The sequence below is a fragment of the Rhinolophus hipposideros genome, assembly GCF_964194185.1.
Source record: "Rhinolophus hipposideros genome assembly, chromosome: 8".
Classification (NCBI taxonomy): domain Eukaryota; kingdom Metazoa; phylum Chordata; class Mammalia; order Chiroptera; family Rhinolophidae; genus Rhinolophus; species Rhinolophus hipposideros.
The window spans coordinates 71,168,418-71,192,684 of NC_138054.1; the positions used below are offsets into that span (position 1 = coordinate 71,168,418).

The following is a 24,267-nucleotide window of genomic DNA, read 5'->3' on the forward strand; positions in this document are numbered from 1 at the left end:
AATCAAATAGGACTCCAGTTTTTGGCTTGAGCAGCTGGGTAGAGGGTGGTGCCATTTATTGAGGGGAAATGTATTGGAGATCAAAATTGGAGTACTTCCGTCAAGTGCTCCATTTTGGACATAAGTTTGAGATGCCTGTTAGACAATCCAGTGGAGACATCAGGCAGACACTTGTACATCTATCCCTGGAGTTCAGGGAGGCCAACTGTTGGAGGCCAAGTAGAGAAGGAGCCAGAGTTAGAACCAGTGAGATGAGGAAACCACGAGAAGTTGGGAACCACAGAGAAGAGAGTGTTTCAGGAAAGAGCAAGTGGTCAAGTATGACAAATGCTGCTAAGTTCAGAGGAAAGGCCTTTGATTTGACTTAGTGGCCACTGATGACCTTGCCGAGTGGATCGCGATAGACCGGTGGGGATAGGAGCCAGACTGAAGTGGGTCGAAGAGGGAACTGGGGAGTGAGGAAGTGGAGTTAGGGGTATGGCAATCTTTCAGAAACTTGAACTGCAAGGGAAATAAATGGGGAAAGGACTTCAGTTTTCTAAGGTAAGAGATCCTAGAATGTGTGCTTTGGGGAATGATCTAGCAGACTGTTCAGTAAGAGACACTGATGAGGCAGGAAAGAAAAGATGCCTGAAGAATGAAAGCTTCAAGAGGACAAGAGTGCTGGATTAGTGTTAGCTTAAGACACACACACAGTCAACAGCATTCATACTGACGTATACAGACCTATCACCAATGGTAACACGTCACAGACCTAACAGCCAGACTGACACATTCTCACACAGGCCCACCAAGTGACAACAATATGCATATAGACCCAGGGGTGACTTACACACACACACACACACACACAACTAAAAGCCACAGTGACAAGCCAGATAGACCTACCATCTGCACCTTCTCTCACACAGGTGCCCACAGCCCCCTCCTCTGATTCACCCTTGGAGGCCCCTTCCTAACCCCTCTTCCTAATTCCCAGGGCCTCTTGGGAGGCAAATACAGGCCTGGGCTAAAGAAGGACAGGGAGAGAGCTTCACATCCAGTGAAAAGGATTTATTAAGAGAATGAGAAAGCAATCTGCGAGTTGGGGAGGTACATCAACTGCAGGGTCCAGAGAAACAGCACATACAAAATCCCAGCGACAACTTCAGGGTCTCTGACATCTTTCTTCCCTCCCAGCCCCCCGCACCCCCTTCCCCACAGCCCTTTGTGAGCAAAAACACCCTATCCGTCCTGGTCCAGCTAGATATCTTGGTACATGAGCAGAAAACAGTAAAATAAGAGTCCAACACTCGTTGGGAAAAATAAGTTGCACTGGACATTTTTAAACTTTCAAATTTAATTACAACACATAAATAAATAGGACAGACAGTAACAGGACTGTGAAGTGCAGCCTGGATTCAAGTTCTGCAATTTGTGCTTTGTCTTCTGTGTTCCTTGAGGGCCCCTCCCGCCCATGTCTTTCCAAGAGTGGAGGGGCCCAAAGAGCCCACTCTGGTTTCCTACCTACACCCTTTCTCTGGGGGTAGGAGATTATGGGATGAAGGGTGCCAACTTCTCAGTAGGACCTCTGTTTCTTAACAGTTTCCCTCCTGCCATCAGTGAAAACAGAAAGGCCTTGGACGCTAGGGCACCCACCACTGCCCAGTCACCTTCGTGGGCAGGGAGCAGCCCCAAGAACTAGGCTCTTCCATGCCAATTTCTTGTCGAGCACTTCTCAGTAATCCAGGGTCAGAAAATTGCACATGTGAGGCGGACGACTGGTCCCTTATCAACAAACCACACAGAGAGGCCACCCCGCTTATTCCAACCCAGACCGCTAACTGGGGTTTCTGGATGAATATTCTCTTTCTGGCCTGACTCCACCCCCACCTTTTAATCCTCTCAGGCGTGGCCACCCCAGGAGCTAAGACTGCATTTCAGGCCTTGGGAGCCCTTCAGGGATGGGGTAACGGAAGTGATTATTTCCGATGCTTGGCATCCTTCTCCAAAGCCTTGGTATCACCATGCCCACTGCCCCCACTGCTTAGGAACATCTTGTCCAGCCCCTTGAGTGACTCCAGCAAGTAGTTCTGGAAGGCAGTGAGGGCAGCACAGATGGCTGGCCCACCGAAGCCATGCGTGATGAGGCTAAAGTGTGTCAGGCAACTCTGTACTTCCGGCTCCAGGATGAGGGCTGGGCAGCTGTTGCCTAGTGGTGAGCGGTCCTGAGCCATCAAGTCAGCAAACTCCTTGCAGATCTGCCTGATGGGGGAAGGAGGGTCAGAGGTTAGAGGACAAAGGTATGAGCTCAGAGAAGGACCCACCATGTGCTGGGCACTTTGTATATATTATATTTATCATTGCTGACCCCGCCCAATAGTCTGCAAATGATGATCACACCCATTTTACAGAAAAGGAAACTAAGGTTCAGAGACATTAACTGATTTGCCCCATATCGCACAGCTAGTAAACAGCACAGGCCAATACCCTATGATTTCCCTTCCTGCCTACATTCAAAGACCAGCTCTACTACATTATCCAGGAAACTTTCTTTGATCCCCTCTCCCACTCCTACTCCCACCCCAAGCACCCAGTGCCTCGCAGAGTTTTGTCTTTAAAATTATGAGGGAACAATCCAGCGTTTGCCTTGAATCATTGAAATAATAACCAGTAGTGAACATGAATTGAGGCCTAGATGCTGTGCCAAGCACACTGCATGCATCGTCTCACTTAATCCTCACAACCAATCTACACTGTCATCATCATCCCCATCAGACGATGAGGAAACGGATTTCAGATAGGTTAGATGACCTGCCCGAGTGGCTAGGCTGGGATTTGAATTCAGCTCCAGTTTGCGGCCATTCATTTCTTTGGGCATCCTGTGTGTGGCTCAAGCAGGAGAGTCCCTCATGTCTTACCTTTGTCCCACCATGGAACCCAGTCAGCGTCTTTGACATGATTGGGACCCAGGAAGTACTTGATGCAGTAACTGGTTAATGAGATGAGCCGTGCCCTAGCTAGGTTTCTCCACTTACAACCTGAGCAGCCTCAAAGGTCCCCTGAAGTGCCTTGAGTCTGTGCTGCCACTTCTGCCTAGGGGACTTGAGGAAGCCTCGAAGGAGGGAAGGTGGAATTGTGATTTGCATTAGATGGGGGACTGGATAGTATTCTAAGCAGAAGAGTAAGCCCGAGCATGGGAGGGCAGGAGACAGCGAGTAGGTCAGTTGGAGTGGGTGAAATTTGTACGGGCCAGACTGTGGAGACCTCAAAGGAGTCTGGACTTGACCCTATTGCTAAAATGTAGTGGTTTTCAATGTTTTTAAACTTCTCCCCTTTCTCTGTCCCTTTCTGTCTCTTCTTGCAATGGGATCCTTTCTGAAAATGAAATTTTAATAAAATACCAGTTCATTAAACAGAACTCAAGGCATCCCCACAGAACCCAGGTTGAAAATCAATGCAGTAGCAGTGGGAACCATTGAAGGTTCTTGAGCAGCGGAGCAGCGCATGTGCAGGGAGTCTGAGAAACTGGTGCACTAGGGTAAAGGTCCAGGAGTGCGATTAGGAGACCAGAGTTGAGATGGCAGCATGTGAATGGTAGTGAAGGGAGGCATCAATGGGGCTTGGCAGAGGGGTTAAGTGTGAAGTGAGGACAAGAGAGGGTCAACCTGGGGCCTGGGTGGGTGTTGGTGCCCTGATGGAAGTCACTAGAGCAGAAGGGCTGGTGCGCGAGGCTCAGGCAGGGGGTGTAAGACCATAGAACCTCAGGCCCATGGTGGGACTATGCTGCCATGGGACAGTGTATGGGGGTCTGGCACAGACTATGTCAACCCGTCTGTGGCACTGTTTTGGTTGATGCATAGAATCCAGATATGTTCACACATGTCCATGTGTGCCCTGTGGCATGCACTGCACGGAGCCTAGGTATGCCATGAGTGGTGCCACTTGTGCCCATGTTTGGTGCGTCAGTGCATTGCACCCATGACAGCCTGAGCGTGGTGTCCAAAAGCGCCCACACGTGCACCCTCACTCACTTGGTGGCCAGCAGCATGTTCTTCCGGCTGTGCAACTCCCCAGGGTCAGCGTGCTGTCGGCACAGGTACTCGGCAGCTGCCTTGGCTGGGAACTCCGTCTCACAGACATAGCCGAAGTCTCGGGCCAGGTGCACGGCCTCCCCTGGCACGGGGAGGGGCAGCCAGATGAACTGTCGCTATGGTTACGTGTACCTTTGAGCCTGGAGCCCCACCTTGAACTTCTGACCCCAGGCCAGCGGCCATCCTCCCCCATCTGGCTTCCATAGATACCTTCCTCTGCTTTCCCTCCACAGCCTCACGCCAGCCCCAGTCCCGTTGCCCACCAGGGATGGGCTCTGAGCTCAGGGGTGGGAGCTGAAGCCCCGCACGTATGCCAGAGCCTGACCTGAGATGAGCAAGCCCAGAGTCACCAACCTCCGGGGAAGGGACTCTCACCCCCTCATCCCTTTACCACATCCAAACACTGGCCACTCCCCCCGCCACACACACACACACACACACACACACACACACACACACACCTCTCTACTGCATGGGCATGTGCACACGTATATGCACATAAAATGATACATACCGCACACACTACATACTTATGTATGATGCACAGAGAACACACGTGACTAAACCCACCCTCCTGCATCAGAGACACTCACGCACAGTCATACTGGATGACACAGGTCCCCGTGCTCAGGCTAATGCCCACCACCAGGCCTCACTCACCCTCCACTAGTGAAGTCAGCAGCGTCACGTTGGCAGCCTTGCGACGGCCAGCTGGAAGGTTGAGCCCAATCTTCTCCAGCCGCTCCCGCAGGCACCGGCCTCCATTCTTGGATTTGGCCCTTCACATGCACAGAGAGACAGACACACTATGAAGACGAGAGAGAAGCGCGCAGGCGGAAGTGGCCTGGCTGCCAACCCCTGCTGAGGCTTGGGTCTGGCCCTGGGGACACTGGGGTCTCTTTCAGCCTGGTCCCAACCTCTTCCTAACTTTATTGGCTTTGTAGCCAAGATGGGGCAGGAGGCCTAGCATCCAGCTCCAGGGGCCCCTCGTTCTCCCTGATCCTCTCAAGAGCAGGGACAGTCCAGGATGGGGCAGGATAGGCCGCATCTTGGCTCCATTTCCCCACCTTAGCACACCAGCTGGGCCATACACTGTTACCAAGGGACACACAGACCTTTATACAGAGATACACTGGGACAGGCAGACACACACAGGTACACATAGACATACAAACACACACTGAGGGCCAAGAACAAACACACCCCAACAAAGACAGACATATGCCCAGACAAGCAGACTCAGACACTCAGGGACACGTAGGGACAGAGACAAATGTTCACATCAAGTCAGGATCCCAGGGACATATGTATAGATGCTTACAGATTCACGCAAGCCCCTCTGGGGCGCTCAAAGATGCCAGGAATAAGGAGATATACCCTCCACCCCTGCACAAGTGCAGCCCCCACGCAGGTACCGACATGTAAACATATATGTCTAGCTCCAAATGTACATGCAATCACACGTACACACAGAGCAGGATACACTCTAGCCAACACACTCCACCAAAAGTAACACAGGAAACTCACTCACGGAAACGTCCTCCTGGCCGTCCCCTACACCACACACACAAACATGCATGTGTGCATGCACTCACGTGCACACACCACCTCAGACACATCAAAACTCATAGCCCTGAAGCACAAATACCCTCCCCAGGCACACGGACATGCACAAAGAGAGACAAATACACAACTGTGAAGATAACCATGGACCCCAAACAGACACACCAGAGAGGCCTGTGCTCCACAGGGTCCTGGGGGAGGGGATGAAGATGGCACCCTCTCCTCCCCAGACCCAGCCTTGTCCATCCTGCCACTGTGGGTGAGTCTTCCAACCCTTCTTTGTGCTGAGGCTTCTTCCTTCACCCCCACCCCCAAGCCCGCAGACCCGTGGTTGCTGCTGGGGACCTGGGCCTGCCCCAGAGCAGCACAATCCCCCAGGGAAATCGAGGCGTGGATGGCCCTATGACCTGGGGTGAGGCTGGCCCCTTTCTGATCCCCCGAGAAGGTCTGAAATGACCACGGGTTTGGCCCCGGCACTGTGCAGGGCGTTGTGGGCTGGCCTTCTCCCTACCTGCGAAGGACACCACCCAGAAGTGAGGCGTTGAGGCACTCGGGAGGTGACAGGCGCCGCTGGACCTCCCCCACTGTCACCTTGTACTTGGACGTTGAGCTGAGCAGTGAGAGCCGGCCTGGCACGGAGCAGAAGACCTCACTGGGGTTCGTGATGCCGCCAAGCAGGCTTTCTTTGGCCAGGGAGAGGGCTGAGAGGCTGCTGGCTTTGGAGGGAATGGGGACTGTGGAGCAGAAGCAAGACGAGGGGGAGAGAGAGACAGCACTGAGCCAGGGGCCACAGGACACTAGCCAGCTGTGGAGTGAGCGTGTGGATGAAGTGCCAGCTGTGTGCTGGGTACCCTGCTACATGCTGTGCACACACACAGCTGCTTCTGAATGTCCCAGCACCTTTCACAGGGAGGCTCTGCTAGCCCTGCTTTACAAAGGAGGAAACAGAGGCACACGGAGGTTAACAGGACTCACCCTAGTTCACTCAGCTACCAGGGTAGAAATTGAACCCAGAGCTGTCTGGCTCTTGAACCCATGTTCCCTTCACTGAGCCAGGCAGGTTCCATGTTAAAACTCGACCTGCTTCAGCAGTCTTGGAGTGTAGGCGTGTGTAATCAGAGAGAGAGTCAGAAATGAGGAAATGGCGTCTGAGCTGGAGACAGGGTTCCCGGTCACGGTAGCAGGGCTTAGCCCAATCGGCACAATCACAAGGACTCCCCAACTCCCCTCTGCCCACTTGTGATCCCCACATTTTCCCCACCCCCAGATCAGCAAGGGACCTGGGGGCTTTAGAGTCCCACATCTTGGGGATAGGGAGTTTATGACCCCATTGAGCCTCCAGCCTGGCCCCTTCCTCCCAAGTCACTGGGACGCTCAAGGAGACCAGGAATAAGGAGGCATACCCGATAGCCCCCGACCCCAAATGGTCTCTAATTATCTACTAATATCTTTGAAGGGCATGGAAGGGAATCTGAGAAGTTGATTTTCTAAAACCAATTTGGATACTCTTGGCCCTAAAAAAAGTTCTTCCTGCAGTCTAACCTCCATCCTCCTGCTTAGCTTCAGGGGGAAGGGAGAATAATTGAGAGACTCATTTCTCCATGGCTTCTCTTCTTTCAAGGAAGTGGTAGAGAAGCCAGGCCTTGTATATGTGTTGAGGGGGTGGGAGTGGATCAAGTGGGTAGTCTGAGCCCCACGGCTCCTGAGCACTCACTATGCCATGTGCGTACACAGACAACCTTCCTAAATCCTCAGGACAACTCACGCCGGGGCTTCATTTATCATTCCCGTCCCATAGGTGAGGAAGCTGAAGCCCAGAGGGGAAGTAGTGTGCCCGACACACAGCTGATACATTTAGAACTAGTCTCAAGCTCTGGACTGCGGTCTCAAAGGCAGCACTCTTAGCCCTCCAGCCATTTGGCAAATATTTGCTGAGTGCCTGTGTGCCAGAAGCTGTGCTAGGCCTCGGGAATGCAGAGGTAGACAAGGCTGACCCGCCCCCTGGCCCAGCAGAGCCCTGCAGCTTTTCCCTCTGGATGTGCATTCCCACCTCCACCCAGTCACCCAGCCAGAAACCTCCACACCGCCCTCTCCCACCACATCCCATCCATCACCATGTCCCATGGCTTTCATTTCTCCCTGGATGTGGCCATTTCTCCACTTGCGTACACACAGATGCTCACTCACTTCCTGCCTGAATTTTAGCACAGCCCCTGCTCTGGTCTCCCTGCCCTGCTCCAGAGGGATCTTTCTGAAATATGCATCACTCCCCAGCCTAAACCCAGCTAGTTCCTGGTCAGTGCCCTGAGAACCACATTCCAGCTCCCTAGCTGGGCAAAATGGTATCACCTATCCTTCAGGGAGCGCGACTCTACACCAAGTGCTTTACATGAACAGCTCTGTGGAGTGGCTGCTATTCTCCATCCCCATTTTAAATGAAGAAACTGAAAGTTCAAAGAGGTTAAGATGACACAGCAGTAAGGAGCAGAAAAGGGTCTTGACGTGTGACCACAGACTCCAAAGTTCACATCCTTAGCCATCACTATGCCCTCCTTCACCCTCCTTTGTGGTCTGGCTGTGCCTACGCCTCTTGTCTGGTTCCCCATTCACCCTTTAGCTCCTTGACCCACACTGACCAATAGAAACATACTGTGAGCCACATATGTACATTTCCATTTTCTTTGTTCCAGGTAAAAAAAGTAAAAAGAAACATGTAAGGTCAACTTTAATACATTTTATTTATCCCAATTATCAAAAATATCACTGAAACATAATCAACACTTTAAAAATTACCAATGAGCTATTTTACATTCTTTTCTTGTACTCAGTCTTCAAAATTCATTGCGTATTTTACATTTATAGCCCATCTTCATTAAGACTAGCCACATTCCAAGTGTACTAGTGGCTCCCACAGTGGACAACACAGCTCTAGACTTCAAAGAGGGGAGAGCACACAGGCAACATAAGAAGACGTGGGAGAGCGGACACTGGTGCTACCCAGTGTAAAGACACTACTCGCTGAGTGTTACCATGCAGGACACACCAACATTGCCAGAAATCCTAGTTTGTTAGTTTGTTTTCTCGTGAGACCAGGGTTCTGGATTTCTATGTGAAATCTGCATTTTTAAACATTGACAACTGATTCAAACATTTAAAAACCCAGTGCAGGCTAAATGGAACATGTGTGAAGTGCCACCTGGGATGTGGGACCACCCAGGTGTAAGCTCTGTAAGTTCCACAATACTACTCACTGTCTCAGGCACCTTCTCCATTTTACTGAGCAGGGGCCCCTCCCTAAGCCTCAGTTCAAAGCACCATTCCCAGTGCAAAACTTCCTGGGCATTCCACCCCAGCTCTCTCTCACCCTCCCTTGCTGTCCTTTCATACTGAAACTTCATATCTGTTTCCACCTCCATCTTCCCCACCACCTAGGAGGGCCTAGAGGGTGGAGTCTTGGCACAAGTGGGTGTCAGTGAATGTGGAATAAATGAATGAAATAAGGGCCCTCAAAACCTGAACTAGGGGGGTGGGCCGTTAGCTCGGTTAGAGAGCAGTGCTATTAACAATAAGGTAGCTGGTTCGATCCCCACCTGGGCCACTCCGAGCTGCGCCTTCCTTAAAACACACACACACACACACACACACACACAAAAAAACCCTGAAGTAGGAAGACCGATGGCCCACAACCCGGATTTGGAGGTGGGGGTAGCCGCACTGGTGGAGCCTCATTCCTTTGTTAGCACCTAATAGTAAAACTGCCCTTCCTCCCTGGGTCCCCATTCAGGCACCAGGGAGGAGCCAAAAGGTCATGGATGGGGGTGAATAAGAGAAGTGGGGAGGTGGGGGACGTAGAGAGAACGATCAGCACACACACCCTACCAGAAGCCGGTTCCCTGTCCCCAGAACAGCATCATAACCAGGGTGAGGCAAGTGAGGCGATCAGTCACCTTGGGTGCAAGATTTAAGGAGGCACCAAAAAACTCAGTAATCAAGATAAATAGTATTTAAATACAATATTTAAAAAAAAAAAGTGAAAAGGTCATGATGACGAAATATCACAATTTTAATTAGACACAGGCTCTGATCTTGCTCTTGCGTGACTCTGTCTCACTCACCTTACCCTACCCCCAGCCCTCTTCCAGAGTCATGAGCAAGGATGTCCCGACTTGACAGACACACTGACACTGGACAAGCCATAGGAACCACCCCTCCTCCCACCCCAGTGTCGCCCAGGCCTGTACATGGGTTCCTTCTTCACCTATGTCCCTCTGCCTTGAGGAGACTTTCTAGGGTGATGGAGCTATTCTACATCTTAATTGTGTTAATGGTTATGACTGTATATGCTTACAGTTGTCTAATGCACATCTAAAAGAGTGAACTGTACTGTATGTAAATTATATCTCAAGCTTGACTTAAAAAAAATAAAACAAATTGATAAATTAAAAATAAAAAGATTGTCTTCTCTCCCATGATCCCTAGCCAAAGGAGTGATCAGGGGAACAGAAATTTCTTCTCTCCTCCAGCAGCCTCTTCCATCCAACTTCTCTTAAAACCTGGGGTCCCCTGAAGCCAGCCCCTGTGAGAGGGAAGAGAGACCATGTCTGTGTGAGGCTATTTGTATGTGTGCAAACAGGGACAAGGTGAGCATATGTGTGTCACAAAAATGACTACACACAAAAATTGTATGCCCTGTCATAGATAAAACAATGAAGGGGAGATTGTGTATGTGCCCACATACTCAACAAATACTGAGCCCCAGCTATACACACAGACATAGTCTCTACCCTGCTCTGAGTGTTGCAGGAATGTGACAGAATGCATATGGATATCTGCGAGTGCTTTTGCTCCTGTTGGTATATTTAAGTATAGTGTATCCCAGATTTATGCAAACATAGGTGCAGCTGAGTGTAGGTGCGTGACAGGTGGACATGTGCTTGTGTATATGAATGAGAGACTTTGCTGCTTCCCCCACATGTCCTTCCCCTTTTCCTTAGAGCCTCTTCCCCCCCAAAACAACAACAACAAAACTGGTAAGAGGGATGGAACCTAAGGTGAGGGAAGCAGGTAGCCTGGGGAAGGGACAGTCATGGAAGTGGGGATTAACCTAGCTTAGATTGCAAAGCAGGAACACTAGCATTTGTCTCCCCCACCACGGTGACTCCCTAAACTGAAGTGGTCTACTCATGGTGTCCCCCTGGTCAAACAGGATGAAAGCATTCACATGCGACGTAGGACAATTAAGTTCGTGAACTTATCCTAGAAAAAGTGCTGAATATCACTACAGTCACCTTTGAAGTGACCCTTGGGAAGCTATGCACCGACACCAGTGCCTAGTCCACCCTTCAAAGCAATTTTGGAACTCTTTCTGGAATGGCCATCAGAGTTGTCATCGTATTACCTTTGATGTCCTGAATGTCATCAAAATGTCTTCCTTTCAATATTTCCTTTATCTTCAGGTAAAGAAAGAAGTCACTGGGGGCCAGATCAGGTGAGTAGGGGGGGTGTTCCAATACCGTTATTTGTTTACTAGCTAAAAACTCCCTCACAGACAGTGCCGTGTGAACTGGTGCATTGTCGTGATGCAAGAGCCATGAATTGTTGGCAAAAAGTTCAGGTTTAACTTTTTCATGCAGCCTTTTCAGCACTTCTTCCAAATAGTAAACTTGGTTAACTGTCCAGTTGACACAAATACAAATTCATAATGAATAATCCCTCTGCTATAGAAAGAGATTAGCAACATTGTTGCAACAAGTCCCCGAACTTCATTATCAGACCTCATATACTACATCCTCCTACAGACACAAAAGCTTCTATTTATTCAACCTGACAGGCAAGATTCTTATACACGTGTACATACTCTATTAGCAGGTGATAGATATATGGTCTGACTGCTGAATCTGGGGAGTATGTAACAGACTCTCCCAGAAAGCTGGTGAAATTGCAATTTCTTTTGGAAGAAAACATGGGAGGAAAATCTTTATGATCTTGGCTTGAGCAAAGAGTTCCTAGATACAACACCAAAAGTATGATCCATAAAAGAAAATAAAGATACATTGAACTGCATCGAAATTAAAAACTTTTGCACTCCAAAAGACACGATAAGAAAATAAAAAGACAAACTACAAATTGAAGAAAATATTGGTAAATCATCTGTGATCAAGGATGTGTATGCAGACTATATAAAGAACACATAACTCAATAATAAGGCAAACCAATTAGAAAATGGTTAAATATGTAAAATAGACATTTCACTAGAAATGACATATGAACGGCTAATAAGCACATGATAAAGTGCTCAACGTCATTAGGGAAATGCAAATTAAAACTATACGGAGGTACAGCTAGGATGGCTGTAACAAAAACGATAGCCAATATCCAGTATAAGTGACGATGTGGAGAAATGGAACCCTCAGCACATTGCCAGTGGGGATGTAAAGTACAACAAAGTACAACAGGCACTTGAGCAAACAGCTCGGCATTTTCTTAAAAAATGAAACTCCTAGGGATTTACCTAAGAGCAATGAAAACATGTGTCTACACAAAGACATGTAAATGTGAATGATCATAGCAGCATTATTTATAATAGCCCAAAAGTGGAAACAACCCAAGTGTCCATCAACTGATGAATGGATAAACAAAATGTGTTACATCCATACAATGGAGAACTACTCAGAATAAGAAAAACAAACTACTGATACATGCTACAACACGGAGGAACCTCAAAACATGCTACGTAAAAAAAAAAACTAGATACAAAATCCTACATATTTATATATTCCATTGATATAACATATCCAGAATATGCACATTTATAGACAGAAAGCAAATCAGTGGTTGCCTAAGGTTTGGGGTGGGAATGGGGATTAACTACAAATGGGAATGAAGAAGTTTTGGGGGGTGATGGAAATGTCTTAAAATTCATTGTGGCTATGATTAACTATAAATTAACCAAAAATCAAATTATAGTCTTACAATGGGTGGATTTTAGGTAAATTTTACTTCAATAAATCTGGTAAAAAATGCAAGTTCCAGGGCGTTCCGGGGATTCTCATTCAGTAGGTGTGGGGTGATACCTGGGAAATCTGCAGTTTTAAACAAGTACCCCCAATGGCTTCTGATGCATGGGGTTCCTTAGGCCACACTTAGAGTACCACTGGTCCAAAGCGGTGGGGGTGGGGGGAGCAGCAGAAGGAAGGCAGACCTGAGGGATAGGGACCCTTCTCCCCGCTCACTTGAGTATCCTCACCTCCCCCAGTGGGCCCTGCTGGTTACCTTTCCTTCTCACCAACTACCAGCAGGTTTCTTTGACATATAGATCCTACCCTTTACTCCCCTGCTCTCCACTGCCCTCAGGTACCCTCCAAATTCTTATCTGCATGGGCACTTTCAGTCTCCTTCTGGGGCAGACAGTGACCTGCCTGGGAGGCAAGTGAGGCAGGGTTGTGGAAGCGCAGGGCCAGATTCTGTCTATATATCCTTTTTTGATATTTTGTTTATCATGGATTTTTTGCATTATTTTTCATTTTAAAACATCACATTAAGATACATTATTTATCTAATTCTTGCCTCAGAGGTGAGGACCTCACCCTAGGCCTGGCCCGGCTTGGAGATTCACTTGGGAGCCCAGACCTTTCCCATCTACCTTTTTTCTCCCCGGCAACAAAGAGAGCAGAGAAGCTGACGATTTATATCAGCCACTGCGCTGGTGAAGCCCTGAGATTGGACAACAGAGCCCAGCAGAAAGGGACTTCCTACTCCTAACTAGGCAACCTACTCTCCTCAAAGAAGAGGAATACCTCAGTTCTCATCTCCAAACTATTTCCTTCCAGATATGATTGTTTAACCTGAAACCCAGGGAAATTTTTAACCGGTCTGTCTTTTCCACAGGTGAGGGCATTTGTACAAGCTGCACCTAGTGAGGTGAAAAGCAGCTGGGCTCTTTTTACACCCCCTCTCCCAATGCACTCAGACTTCAAAAACCATCAATCGTTCATTCAGCAAACACCCCTTGAGCACCTATGGAGTTTCTTCCTAATGTCTCTCCTCCAGGAAGCTTCCCAACCTCAGCACTCACCGCTCCTCTACTGAGCTCCCACAGTCATGTACAGACCCACTCACTGCCTTTCTCCTGTGGCAAATATTCCTGTCCAGGTCTGTCTCCCCTGCCAGTGCCGCCTGCTTTCTATGCACCTAGGACAGGTCGCAAAACTGGAGCTGAAAAATGTGAGCAAAAAATGGAGGGCTCCCCGCTTCCCCTCCGGTTGGCATGGGCCCCATCTGCCGTCCCCTGACCCACACAAGGCTGCAAGGCGCGGCCGACCTGGAAGAGTGCCGTGGGGCAGGTGCTTCACATCCCCGCCTCTAGGACAAGTGCCTGGAGTAGAAAAGATTTTATAACCAAGGGCTGGGCCCCAAGAGCTTCGGGTCTCCCTTCCCCGGCGGCACTCCGCTGTAGGAAAGCCGCTTCTGGGGTAGGGCTGGGGCTGCTTCCCTTTCGCACCCAGGACTCCAACCGGCCGCGACACAGCCGCCCCTCCGTCCAGGGCCACGGGGGGCTTGGAGGAATCGGATGCTTCAGATAGCCAAGAATGACTTTCCATAATTCCAGGACTCGGGCTGGGGTGGGGTGCCCGACAACCCTCGGCGGGGCCAGAGGACTTCAGGACTCGACAGAGGCTCCTGATGCTGTCAGAAGGGCCTGGGGACGAAGAAGGGAGCTAATCCACGGCCCTCACGGGGCTGGTGGCGCCGCCGGAGACCCGCAGTGACAGCAGAGAGCCCAAGCGAAAACCGCCCTCGGCGCACAGGGTTCCTCCCCCTGCTTAGCTACAGCGGCCCTGCTGGGTCGCTTTCTACACACCCCCTACGGGGGAACCTCGGGGGACCAGTTCTGCCTCCGTGTTTGCAAAGTTTGAAAGCGCCGGCACCAGCCCTCTCTCCTCCCCAAAGGTCCGCTGCGCCAGCAGAAGGCCAAGCTCGTGGCTCGGGAACCAGGCGCTTCCTTCGGGAGGGAGCCCCCGGTTCTCACCCCCCACCTTTTCCACAGCTCTCCGGACTGTGGTTAGTTGATGTCCACGGTGTGGTGCCCAGGGCACAGTCCCCAGCGCATGTCGCCGGAGCTCCACCTCGCTGCACTCGGCCACCGACAGGCTAACACTGTGGTCCAGCCGGTGTGCGAGCCCGCGCCAGCGACGCAAGGCCCCCTTGCCCACAGATGCCCGCAGGAGCCGGAGTGCAGCACTCTGGGCAGTCCCAGCCGCACTCGTTGTGTTTTTGGAACCTCCGGAGATTCCAGCGCACACCTAGGACCCGGGATGTATGGAAGTTGATGTCCCCTTGAGAGAAACCAACTCCGGGGCCATTGCAGGCCCTCCTGCAGCCAGTCTCTTGTCCTGGCTCTGGCTGGGGATTGGAGTTTAAGGTACTCAGAGCTCCCGCTGATCTTTCTATCCTTTCCAGGACAGAGATCCCCAAACCCCTTTCCAAAATGCAGTGGACTGGCTTGCCGCAAGGAGCCACTGAGTTAGTGAGCCTAGGCCCCTCAGACTCTCCAGCTGGGGCAGCAGACAGGAACTGGGGGCTGCGACCATGATCATATCTACAGGTGGACCCAGCCCAGCGGCAGGCACTTGACAACTAACTGCAGAGCGAGCTCTTCCTTCCCACAGGTTGAAAAAAGTTCACTAAGCCAAAGCAGCAAGTTCACTAAGCCGGCCTCAAAAAGCTGGGTCCTGGGCGCACACCTCTGCGGCACTCCAGGCAACTGGGTTCCCAGAGTCCTCCCACACCTCAGTTTCAGATGACACAGCCCTAATACCTGGAGCCCTCCTCCCCTAAGTTCCGGGAGGCTTGTACCCTCCCCCTCCCCACACACACTCCAGGCAGTCCAGCTAACTTTCAGCAGCTGGTAAGGAAGCCCCAGCTCTTGGAAGTCCAGCCCCGGCCCCCTACCCCCACCACAACCTCTCCTGGGAACACAGGGAGCACAAACAGAGCCCCGGCTTGAATTCACTATTGAAAACCAACTCGAGACAAATCCCGCGGGAGCGGTGCCTGCGGCACCGCGGGTTTGTCTGCTCCTCCGAATTCCTCCCTGGCACCCGCCCCAAATCTAAGGAGGTTGCCCAATGCCTAGACACCTCAGAGTCTCTGTCTCTTTCTCACCTTTTCCTGGCACGACCAGAACTCAGTCCTCAGACTGGAAAATCCACTCCAGGGCAGGTCTCAAATCCCTGGCTTTTACTAGTGCAGAGACATAAACACCCCCAAAAACACAGGGAGCCAGCCTCAATGCTTAGACATCCTCAGTACCAAAGGACAAGTTCCAGAACACAACAAAATCCCTGACACGCACAGACACCCCCCCAAACACACAGAAATGTACTCCGACATAATAGAAATGCAACACACACAGCAACAGAAATACATACGCCAAGAAATACCAGAAAGACACCTAGGAAAGAAACACACAGACATGTACAGGACCCTAAACTCACATAGACACCCAGGAGCAAATGGGCCTTGACTCCTGCACACAGCCTAACGCGATATTCACACACCAGCTCCCCTAATCCTATATGATATTCACATACCAGCTCCCCTCATCCTATATGCGGTAAGAGGCCCCCCGCTTGGAGAGAAAATTCCCCAGGGAAACACAAGGTCCCCAAGGCCCTTCTGGGAGGGAAGGGGCAGAAAGTGCTTGCTAGGCTAGCAAATGGTAAGACTCTGTAAAGTGGAAACTATTTAACAAAATCCGTGGGAACAGCACCCCCATTCCCACCTCTTAGGAACAGGGAAGTGGTTTAACTAGTTCTGCAAATTAACTCCAGATCCATAAGAGCGCCCTCCCCTTAGCAGGGAGAGGCCAGGTCCCTGAGTTGCTTGGCTGGCCTGGGCAGCCCAGGGAGGGCTGATGGACTCGGGCACACCCCAGGGTGCAGCCTCTGGAGACAACTCCCACCAACCAGAGCAGCTGCCCAAGCTGGGGCCAGGTCCCCCAGCCTCCACTGCCCCTCTATTGGGAGAGTGCCCGCTGGTCACCGAACCTGGCTACGCGCAGGAGATAGGCTTCCAGAGGAAGAAAATGGGTCTGCGTGCCCAGGGCCTGCACCATGTCTCCCGCGTCTGCCCGGGCAGATGCACGCCACTCCTTACCTTTCTTGATCACGGACTGGTCCAGGAGGCTCATTCCTGGCTCATCTATGGCCTGCGAATAGGAGAGGTGGTGGTAAGGGCGCCTGTGGACATAGACTCCTGTCGCTTCCCAAGTCCCTGCTATCCCTGTCCTATCTGCTCGCCCAACGCGCACCACTGTCGCCCGAGGCGGCGGGCGGGACCAGGATTCACCGAGGCTCAGCACCGTCTGCACGGCTGATCAGGGCCCTGGGAACCTCACCGTGCCGTAAGAGAATTTTGACCCTTAGACAAGCAACTCCTCTGCCTCTCTTCGCTCTAGGCACAGGCTGCACCCGCAGACCGGGAGTGGGCACAGATGCCCTACGTGGCCCAGCACCTGCTCGTTTACTCCACTGAGGACTGCCGCCATCAAGGCACCGCGCAGCGACTCAGTGCAGGACCGCCTTAATGGCCAGGCAGTGTCTAACCTAGGACGCGGGACACATCCTCGGGGTCACGAGCGAGAAGCGACAGGCCGGGAGAAAAGTCAGGTTCCCGCGTTCGTCGTTCTGCCTCCAGCCAGAGTCAGCCCTAAATCACCGTGGCTGCTCTGGCCCACCCCGGACCGCCCGGGCCTCACCTGCAGGTCCTCCAGGCCGGGCGGCGCCGCCAGCCCCGGGAGGCCGAGGGGCGCGTCGGCTAGGCCGTGCGCGCCGTCAGCCAGGCTGTGCAGGAGCCGGGGCACAGCGGCGGCGTAGTCGCGGCGCGGGTCTAGGCCCAGAGCGCGGGCGGGCGCCGCCAGCAGGCCGGGCGGCTCCTCGTGGGTGCGGGCGGCAGCGCGGGGCGCGGCCCAGGCAGCCTGTGGAGGCTGCGGCTGTGCCAGAGGCGCCAGGCCGCCGTACGGGTCGCCGGCCAGGTGGGGAAAGGCGGCGGTGGCGTCGGGCGCCTGGCCGTAGGGCAGTGGCGGCTGCGGGTAGGGTGGCGGGAAGTAGGGCGGCTGGAAGTCGGCGGCAGCGGCGGCGGCCGGCGTGTGGCAGAGTGGCGGCGCCGGTCCGTAGGCCGCCTGGGGCAGGGACGACAGGCGGGCCCCGCCAGCCGCGGCGCCCAGCCCGTCGGGGCGCTCCTGGGAAAGGAGAGGGACGCGTTAGGCGACCCACCGGCAGCTGAAAGAGCCCAGCCCGAGAGGACATTCCTCTTGGACAGCTCGCGAGGGTTCAGCTGGCATCCTACCCGCTTCCCGGGACTCGAGGTCAATTCTGAGTGACCCGCGGGCGCGTGAGCCTCAGGCTGAGGACAGCCGTCTCCTGCGCCCACCGTTGTGAGCTGGCGGAGTCCCCGTGGCCCCCTCCCTCCGAGATTTCGTTGGAGGAGGACGTTCAAAAGGTCCAGCACTCAGGCTTCCTGATGTCCCCGCGTCCCCGGACCCGAGACTACTCACCATGGGGGAGTAAGTGTGCACCAGCATGGGGCGTGTAGCGTGGGACGCGAGGCGTGGCGGCAGCGGAGCCCTTGCCCGACGGCCAGCGCTGCGGGAAGAGGCGCGGGACCCTTCCCAGCCCGCAGGGGCGTTACTTGGCCGCGGCGGGGTTCAACCCAGCCTGGAGCCCGGTGGACGTCGAGCCCTCAACTGTGGGCGCCCCCGGGAGAGTCCATGGGGGCCGGACGTGGGCTGGATGGGCGCTGATCGCACTTGGAAAAGTCGGTCAACGGGTACCCAGCGCCCGCCCTTCTTCCTCTGAGCGCAGCCTGCTCCATGCACTCCAGTTATAGTGGCGGGGGCGCGCCAGGCCTCCGCGGGCGCGCATTAAAGAGACACGCAGTGGCTGCTTTCTCCCTTCTCCCCAGCGACTGCTCAAGGGAAGGCGTGGCTTTGGCGCGACCCCAGGAGTGGGTGGTGGTGGTGGTGGGGGCTTGTGACGGCGTGGGGGGCGGGAATCCAACCCCTGAAGGTCTCGGCTGCCTTCTAGGCTCGAAGAATCCCAGCTGCGGTGAAACGGAAAAGGATTGAGGGCTGGGACACAGGGGCCCTAGGTTTGCGTCTGGGCTCTATTGCTACTTTGCCTTTGAGCAAAGCACCTCTCTTTCCTGGCCTCAGCTCCTTGTCTGTAAAACGGATATCAGTCCCTTCTCTGACCACCTCACTAGAGTATGGATGCAGAAGTTTGTGAGCTGTAGACTCAAGCCACCCGGCTCATGTGCACACTTGTGTGTGTGTGTGTGTGTGTGTAGGGGGCCATCACTATCTCTCTTAATGTTTCTGGATCTAAGAACCTCTGAGGGTGCCCACTAAACTCAGGCTTCTCCAGGCTGGTAACTCCCAGTGCCAAACTGGGGTCTGAGGAAGCTGGACACACAATCTGGCTAGAGAGAGTTGCCTGGGATGAGGTTAGGCATGAGTTCCACCTGAGAAGGGCTCAAGATGTTTCTGAAGCCACAGGTTGATTGAGTGGGGGCCTGTTGAGTGCATCTGTGTGTAACTGACACTGTGGACCTTATGCTATGGCGACACTAACACCTACAGGCTGTGTGTTCCATGGCAGGCACTGGCTGGCTGGCTCTCAAGCATGTTCCAGTCTCTGCAGTCACTTCGTCTTTGTTTTTCCCCAAACCCAACCCTCCCCTCCTAAGAAAGAGCGACAGGGGTTAAAGAAAGGGAAATGAGAAGAATGCTAAGGGGAATGAGAATTCAGAAAGCAGAAGGAAGGTGTTTAAAAATGTCAGAAGATGATCAGACCATTGCATAGTAGGAATAGTCACAGCAAACACTACAGAGTGTGCCAGACTCTGTGCTAAGTACTTTGTGAATATTGAGTTATTTAACCCTCTTAACAACCCCATTCTCAGGTGAAGAAAATGAAGCAAAGAGGTGAACTGACTTACTCAAGATCAAGCAGCTAGTCAAGTGGCAGAGCTGGAGTAGTCCACCTCTAGCCACCTCTCTCTGCTCAGAATTCTAGTCTGTGTTGCCTGAGACTCAGGTGCCTAGAATTCAGTCCTGACTTCAATTGACCTGTGATCCTGGTAAGTCCCCTTTTCTCTCTGATCTCAGTTTCTGCAACTTCAACAACGAAAATGTAGGGTAGGGCAGAGGAAACTAGATTTTTCTTAGGCCTCTTTCTAGTGAAGTGGAAGATGAGAACATAAAGGTAAAAATATTGAGGTAGAGGAGAAGGGGCAATAGAAGTGACACCATTAACCCATGGAATGTACATGGAGGAGACTTGAGGGGGTTTGAGAAGGCACATGGCAGATGCAGAGCTCAGGTCTGAGTTATCTCAGCCTGGGTGGGTGGGGGATTTGGGGAATGGGGAATCTAACAGTAGCCAAGGGTTCACCACTAAGAACCTTCTGGAGGGTGGAACCACCAGCTAGAGTGGTGGATGAAGCAGAAATGGGCAATTCTGCAGGCTTTGTGCCCAGGATAGATCCGAGGCAGGAATATGTTTGTCTGTGTCTATATATGGGGAGTGTGGGGGGTGTGAGTCTGTGATGAGGCCCCTCTTCCCCTCACTCTCAACTTCAGCCACACTAGAAGTCAGGTTCTAGGAAAGGTATAGTCGTATGTGTGTCAGTGCATGGCATGCGGGTTGGTGGACCCTTTTGGGAGAAGTCCAGGAGCAGCAAGGCTGATAATGCCCATTCTCAGCTGTGGGGATCCCCTGATGTCTCCAGCAGGCTTGGGAAAGCCACAGTGTAGGGCAGGCTGCCTGTCCACTGACTTCCTTGGGTTCCCTCCCCCTACTTTCCTGCACCCTTCTTGCTTTATTCTCTTCCTTTCTACTCTGGCCCCTCTTGAGTCTTCTTTTCTATTTCCTTTTTTACCCACATCCTTAATGCCAGTTATTTATCCTCACAATTGAAGTTTCTGCCTTTTCTTCCTATCTGTAATCTTCATGACTTAGTTCATCCCCTCTCAAAACTTTAATGTCTAGCTGTCCACTGTTATCTCCCAAATTGTCATCTCCAGTCTGTATCTCTCACTAGAAATCCCGGCCCATAGATGCAATTGTCAGCTGGATACTTCTTGCAGACATCGTGTTGTCACCATCTGAAACTTTCTAAGTCCAAAACTGAAATCAACATCTCCTCCACCCCCACCATCAACGCCACCCTGCTTCTCCTCCTGTGTTCTGTAGTTCCGCAAATGATACCACCATCCTGCAAATTAAAAAGTCATCCCAGACTCTGACCTTCTCCTCCCCCCATAAGCTACTCCTCATGGAGTGTTGTCATGTCTAACCCTTAAAACCTCTCTGCACCCCTCTGTCAGTGCCTTAAGCTACCACACTCTTTCTCATAGACTGACTGGTAGTTCTCAGTGGGGTCCCTGACCAGCATCCCCTGCAACACACGGGAACATGTTAGAAGTGCCAGTTTTTGGGCCCCACCCCCAAAATGCTGAATTAATAACTCTGGGGGAGGGGCCTGGCAATCTGTGTTTTAATGAACCCGTAAGGTGACTCAAAAGCAGAGTAAAGTCTGAGAATCACTGCCTAGATCATTGCACACCGGCTAAGTGGTCTCCTGCCTTCATCCATATGTCTTCTGATCCAATTCCAGTTCCATTTAGCAACAAAAGTGACTAGACCATGTTACCTCCCCGCTGAACACTCTCCTGGGGCTCTCCATGAACCATCTTCAGGGAACAAAGGCTTCAACACTTTAACCACCATTGCAAGCTCTTTGCCGCTGCAACTAATTTTGCTTTCCTGCCTCATGAACTCCTTCCCAAGAAGATGAAACCAGAAACAGAAAATGTGTCCTGCCCTGGGTTTGGTGCATGACATGTACTCAATGAATGCTCAGTGAAGAAGTGACGAATGAATGGATGAGTTTATGAATCCCTCACCGTACTGAGGGATCCTTTAGGAAGTGAGTACAACCCTGGGTAGCTAGACATAGAACCCATGCATCATCTCAGGAGGGTAATCTGATAAATAGTGATTTTGCTTATGGCTACGGGGGAGAAGATGTTCTCCATGGTCTGCTGCTGCTTTGGGGGGCTCCTAAAATCTTCAGGACCCTCTGGTTGCAGACTCTCTTGCCTTTCTCTTTCAGGGCCAAGGGACTCCTCACTCTCTGAAGCATGAAGGTGGACACTGCAGGTTGCCTACTCTTTGGGACAAATACACACATGTAGAAGCCTGGGATGGCATGGGGTACACATGCAGACACCCCTGAACACATGGGATACACAACACACACAGAGAGAATCATGGGAAACACACATACAACATGGGAACACACAGCACATATTGACACATAGGTGTACAAGTTGAAACACATAGACTACCATTTGGCACACTTGGCACATTGCTCTCTCCCCATGCTCAAATCTTTCCCTCTCTTTTCAAAAAGTGAGATTGCATTTGGACTTCATGTTAAGAAAACACTCAGGCCTGCCTCCTTTATTGTTGGCACAACTACACTCCTCCCAGCCTTTGACAACCTCCTACTCTCGTCTGGGCCTGGCTGAGTGCAGGATGGGGGAAATCTGGCACAAGGAGATGTTGAGGCGCCACCTCGTGGTTGGATCTCACAACTGCAGCTCGCGTTTCCTTTTTTCCCTGGCAGCTGCATAACCAGGAGCAAGCTTGGTCTCTCCAAGTTAGCCTAACCCTCCCCGTCCCCCCATTGCCCTGCATTCCGAAGCCCCAAATTCTCTGACCATCCCTTTCTAAAGTATGGAGCTCAGTCTTCCTTGTATTACGAGGTTTTCTACCAGGTTTATCAACCCCACTGCATGAGGGAGAGTACTTGGAGAACAGGGATAACAGCTGGTTGCCACTGTTTTGGAGTAGTCTTCTCTTTTCACTTCCGGTGATCTCAGTCACTCCCATGACTTTTAAGGACCGTCTATACTGATAACTTCAAAACTGTCACTCACCCAGACCTCTCTCTGAGCCCCAGATCACAGAAAGCAACTGCCCACTGGATATTCTGCAAGCAGCACAAATTCACCATTTACCAAAATGAGCCTATACTTTGCACAAACCTGTTTTCCAGTGTTCCCCATGACAGTGAATGGCCTCCTTAACCACTTAGTGGCCCAGATCAGGAATCTGGAATCATCCTTGGCTCTTCATCCTACTTGACTTTCAGTTAATCACCAAGCTCTATGAACTCACGCCTACCTACGTTTTCTCCATCTTCACTGCTGCTGGCTTAATAAGTTCAGATTTACGACCTTTCCTCTGAGCTCCTTGCCTCAGTCGTCCCTCTTGCAGCCAAAATCATCTTTCTAAAATGCACACTGGATCACATTCAATCTGCTCAAACATCACAGTCTTGGCATTATCTCAACCTAAGCTTCTTGACACACACAGCAGGACTTGTAAGGTCTGCTCCATGCCCACTGGTGTGACCTCATCTTCTACACTCCTCACACTCTCTGCTGCAGCAGTAATGACCTACTTGCAGTTCCTAAGCTTGCGTGCCTTTATACCTGCTGTTCCTCTGCTTGTCCACCTGGCAAGCCCTCCTCACACTCACGTCTCAGAGCAAATATTTTCTCTGAATTTCCCTGGACTTATTCAGACAGGCTGAGGAGCTCTTACGCTCCAGCCACACTTTGTTCAGATCCCCCCATAGAAGCAACTGTTCACCCCTTTTGGAGCTCTCTGTTGCCTTTCCTGTTTCCCTTCTAGATTTTAAGCTGCTGAGGGCAGGGCAGGGTCTGTCTTTTCGTATTTTTCAGGGATTTCACGGAATCCATGCTAAGAACATGACTTCCAGTATATCGAATAAATAAATGGATGTTCCTGTCTGTGCACAGCCAACCATAGGTTGGCATTCAGGAAGAGCAGGACTTGTAAGGAGTGAATGCTTGTAGGCTTGAGGGCTTAGGTAGAAAGGAGTCTGCGTCTGGTTCCTGTCTGACAGCTTTGGCTCAGGCCTGGTGAGGCAGTGGGTGCTCTGCTCTTCTACTGAAGTACCTAGGACCTTTCCCTCCTCACTTGACATAGAGCAGAGGTGAACAGCTGGTGGCCTGAAAGCCACATTTGGCCTGCCAATGTTCTGTTGGGGTAGCAGTGATTGTATTTTTTAAAAATCAACATTCAAAAATCAAATTTCACATAAGAATTACGATTTCTGCTTTCTCTTCAAAAATTGGAGGATACAGCAGTGCCACTTGGCAACAAACTGCTGCCATGGATGGGCAGCACTTCATCTGTACACCAGAGACCAGAGCCCCCACTAGGCCTGGCCACATCAATACCCACATCAGCAGCCTTGCTCTAGCAATTAAGGGGGTAGGCTGAGAAGTTGGATGGCCTATGTGGAGTCTTGGCTCTGGCATTTACTACCTGCAACACTCTGAGCAACTCCCCTACCTATGCCTAAGTGTCTTCTTCACCTGTAAAATCAGGGTAATGCCTGCTTCATAGGATTCTTGGGTGGGCTGAGTAACACTTGTGAAGTGTGCCTAGCAGAGCATGTGTCCAGCAAATAGTAGCTGAGAGCTGCTGGAACCTGGGAGAGAAGGTGCAGGACAGACCACACAGGAGCCATC

At 51.6% G+C, this 24,267-nt stretch overlaps 1 protein-coding gene across 1 annotated transcript; it reads right to left on the minus strand.

Moving 5' to 3' along the window:
- Nucleotides 1-1,961: 1,961 nt before the first annotated feature.
- On the minus strand, nt 1,962-18,491 carry TFAP2E (transcription factor AP-2 epsilon; the record flags this gene model as incomplete). The annotated part of the gene is made up of 7 exons (XM_081056029.1): nt 18,193-18,491; nt 17,395-17,877; nt 16,794-16,845; nt 6,148-6,370; nt 4,734-4,852; nt 4,014-4,155; nt 1,962-2,244 (listed from the first exon to the last, which is right to left on the minus strand). The coding sequence occupies exons 1-7, from the start codon at nt 18,217-18,219 to the stop codon at nt 1,962-1,964; spliced, it is 1,329 nt and encodes a 442-aa protein (XP_080912155.1). The 5' UTR covers nt 18,220-18,491.
- Between the last annotated feature and the right edge of the window lie 5,776 nt (nt 18,492-24,267).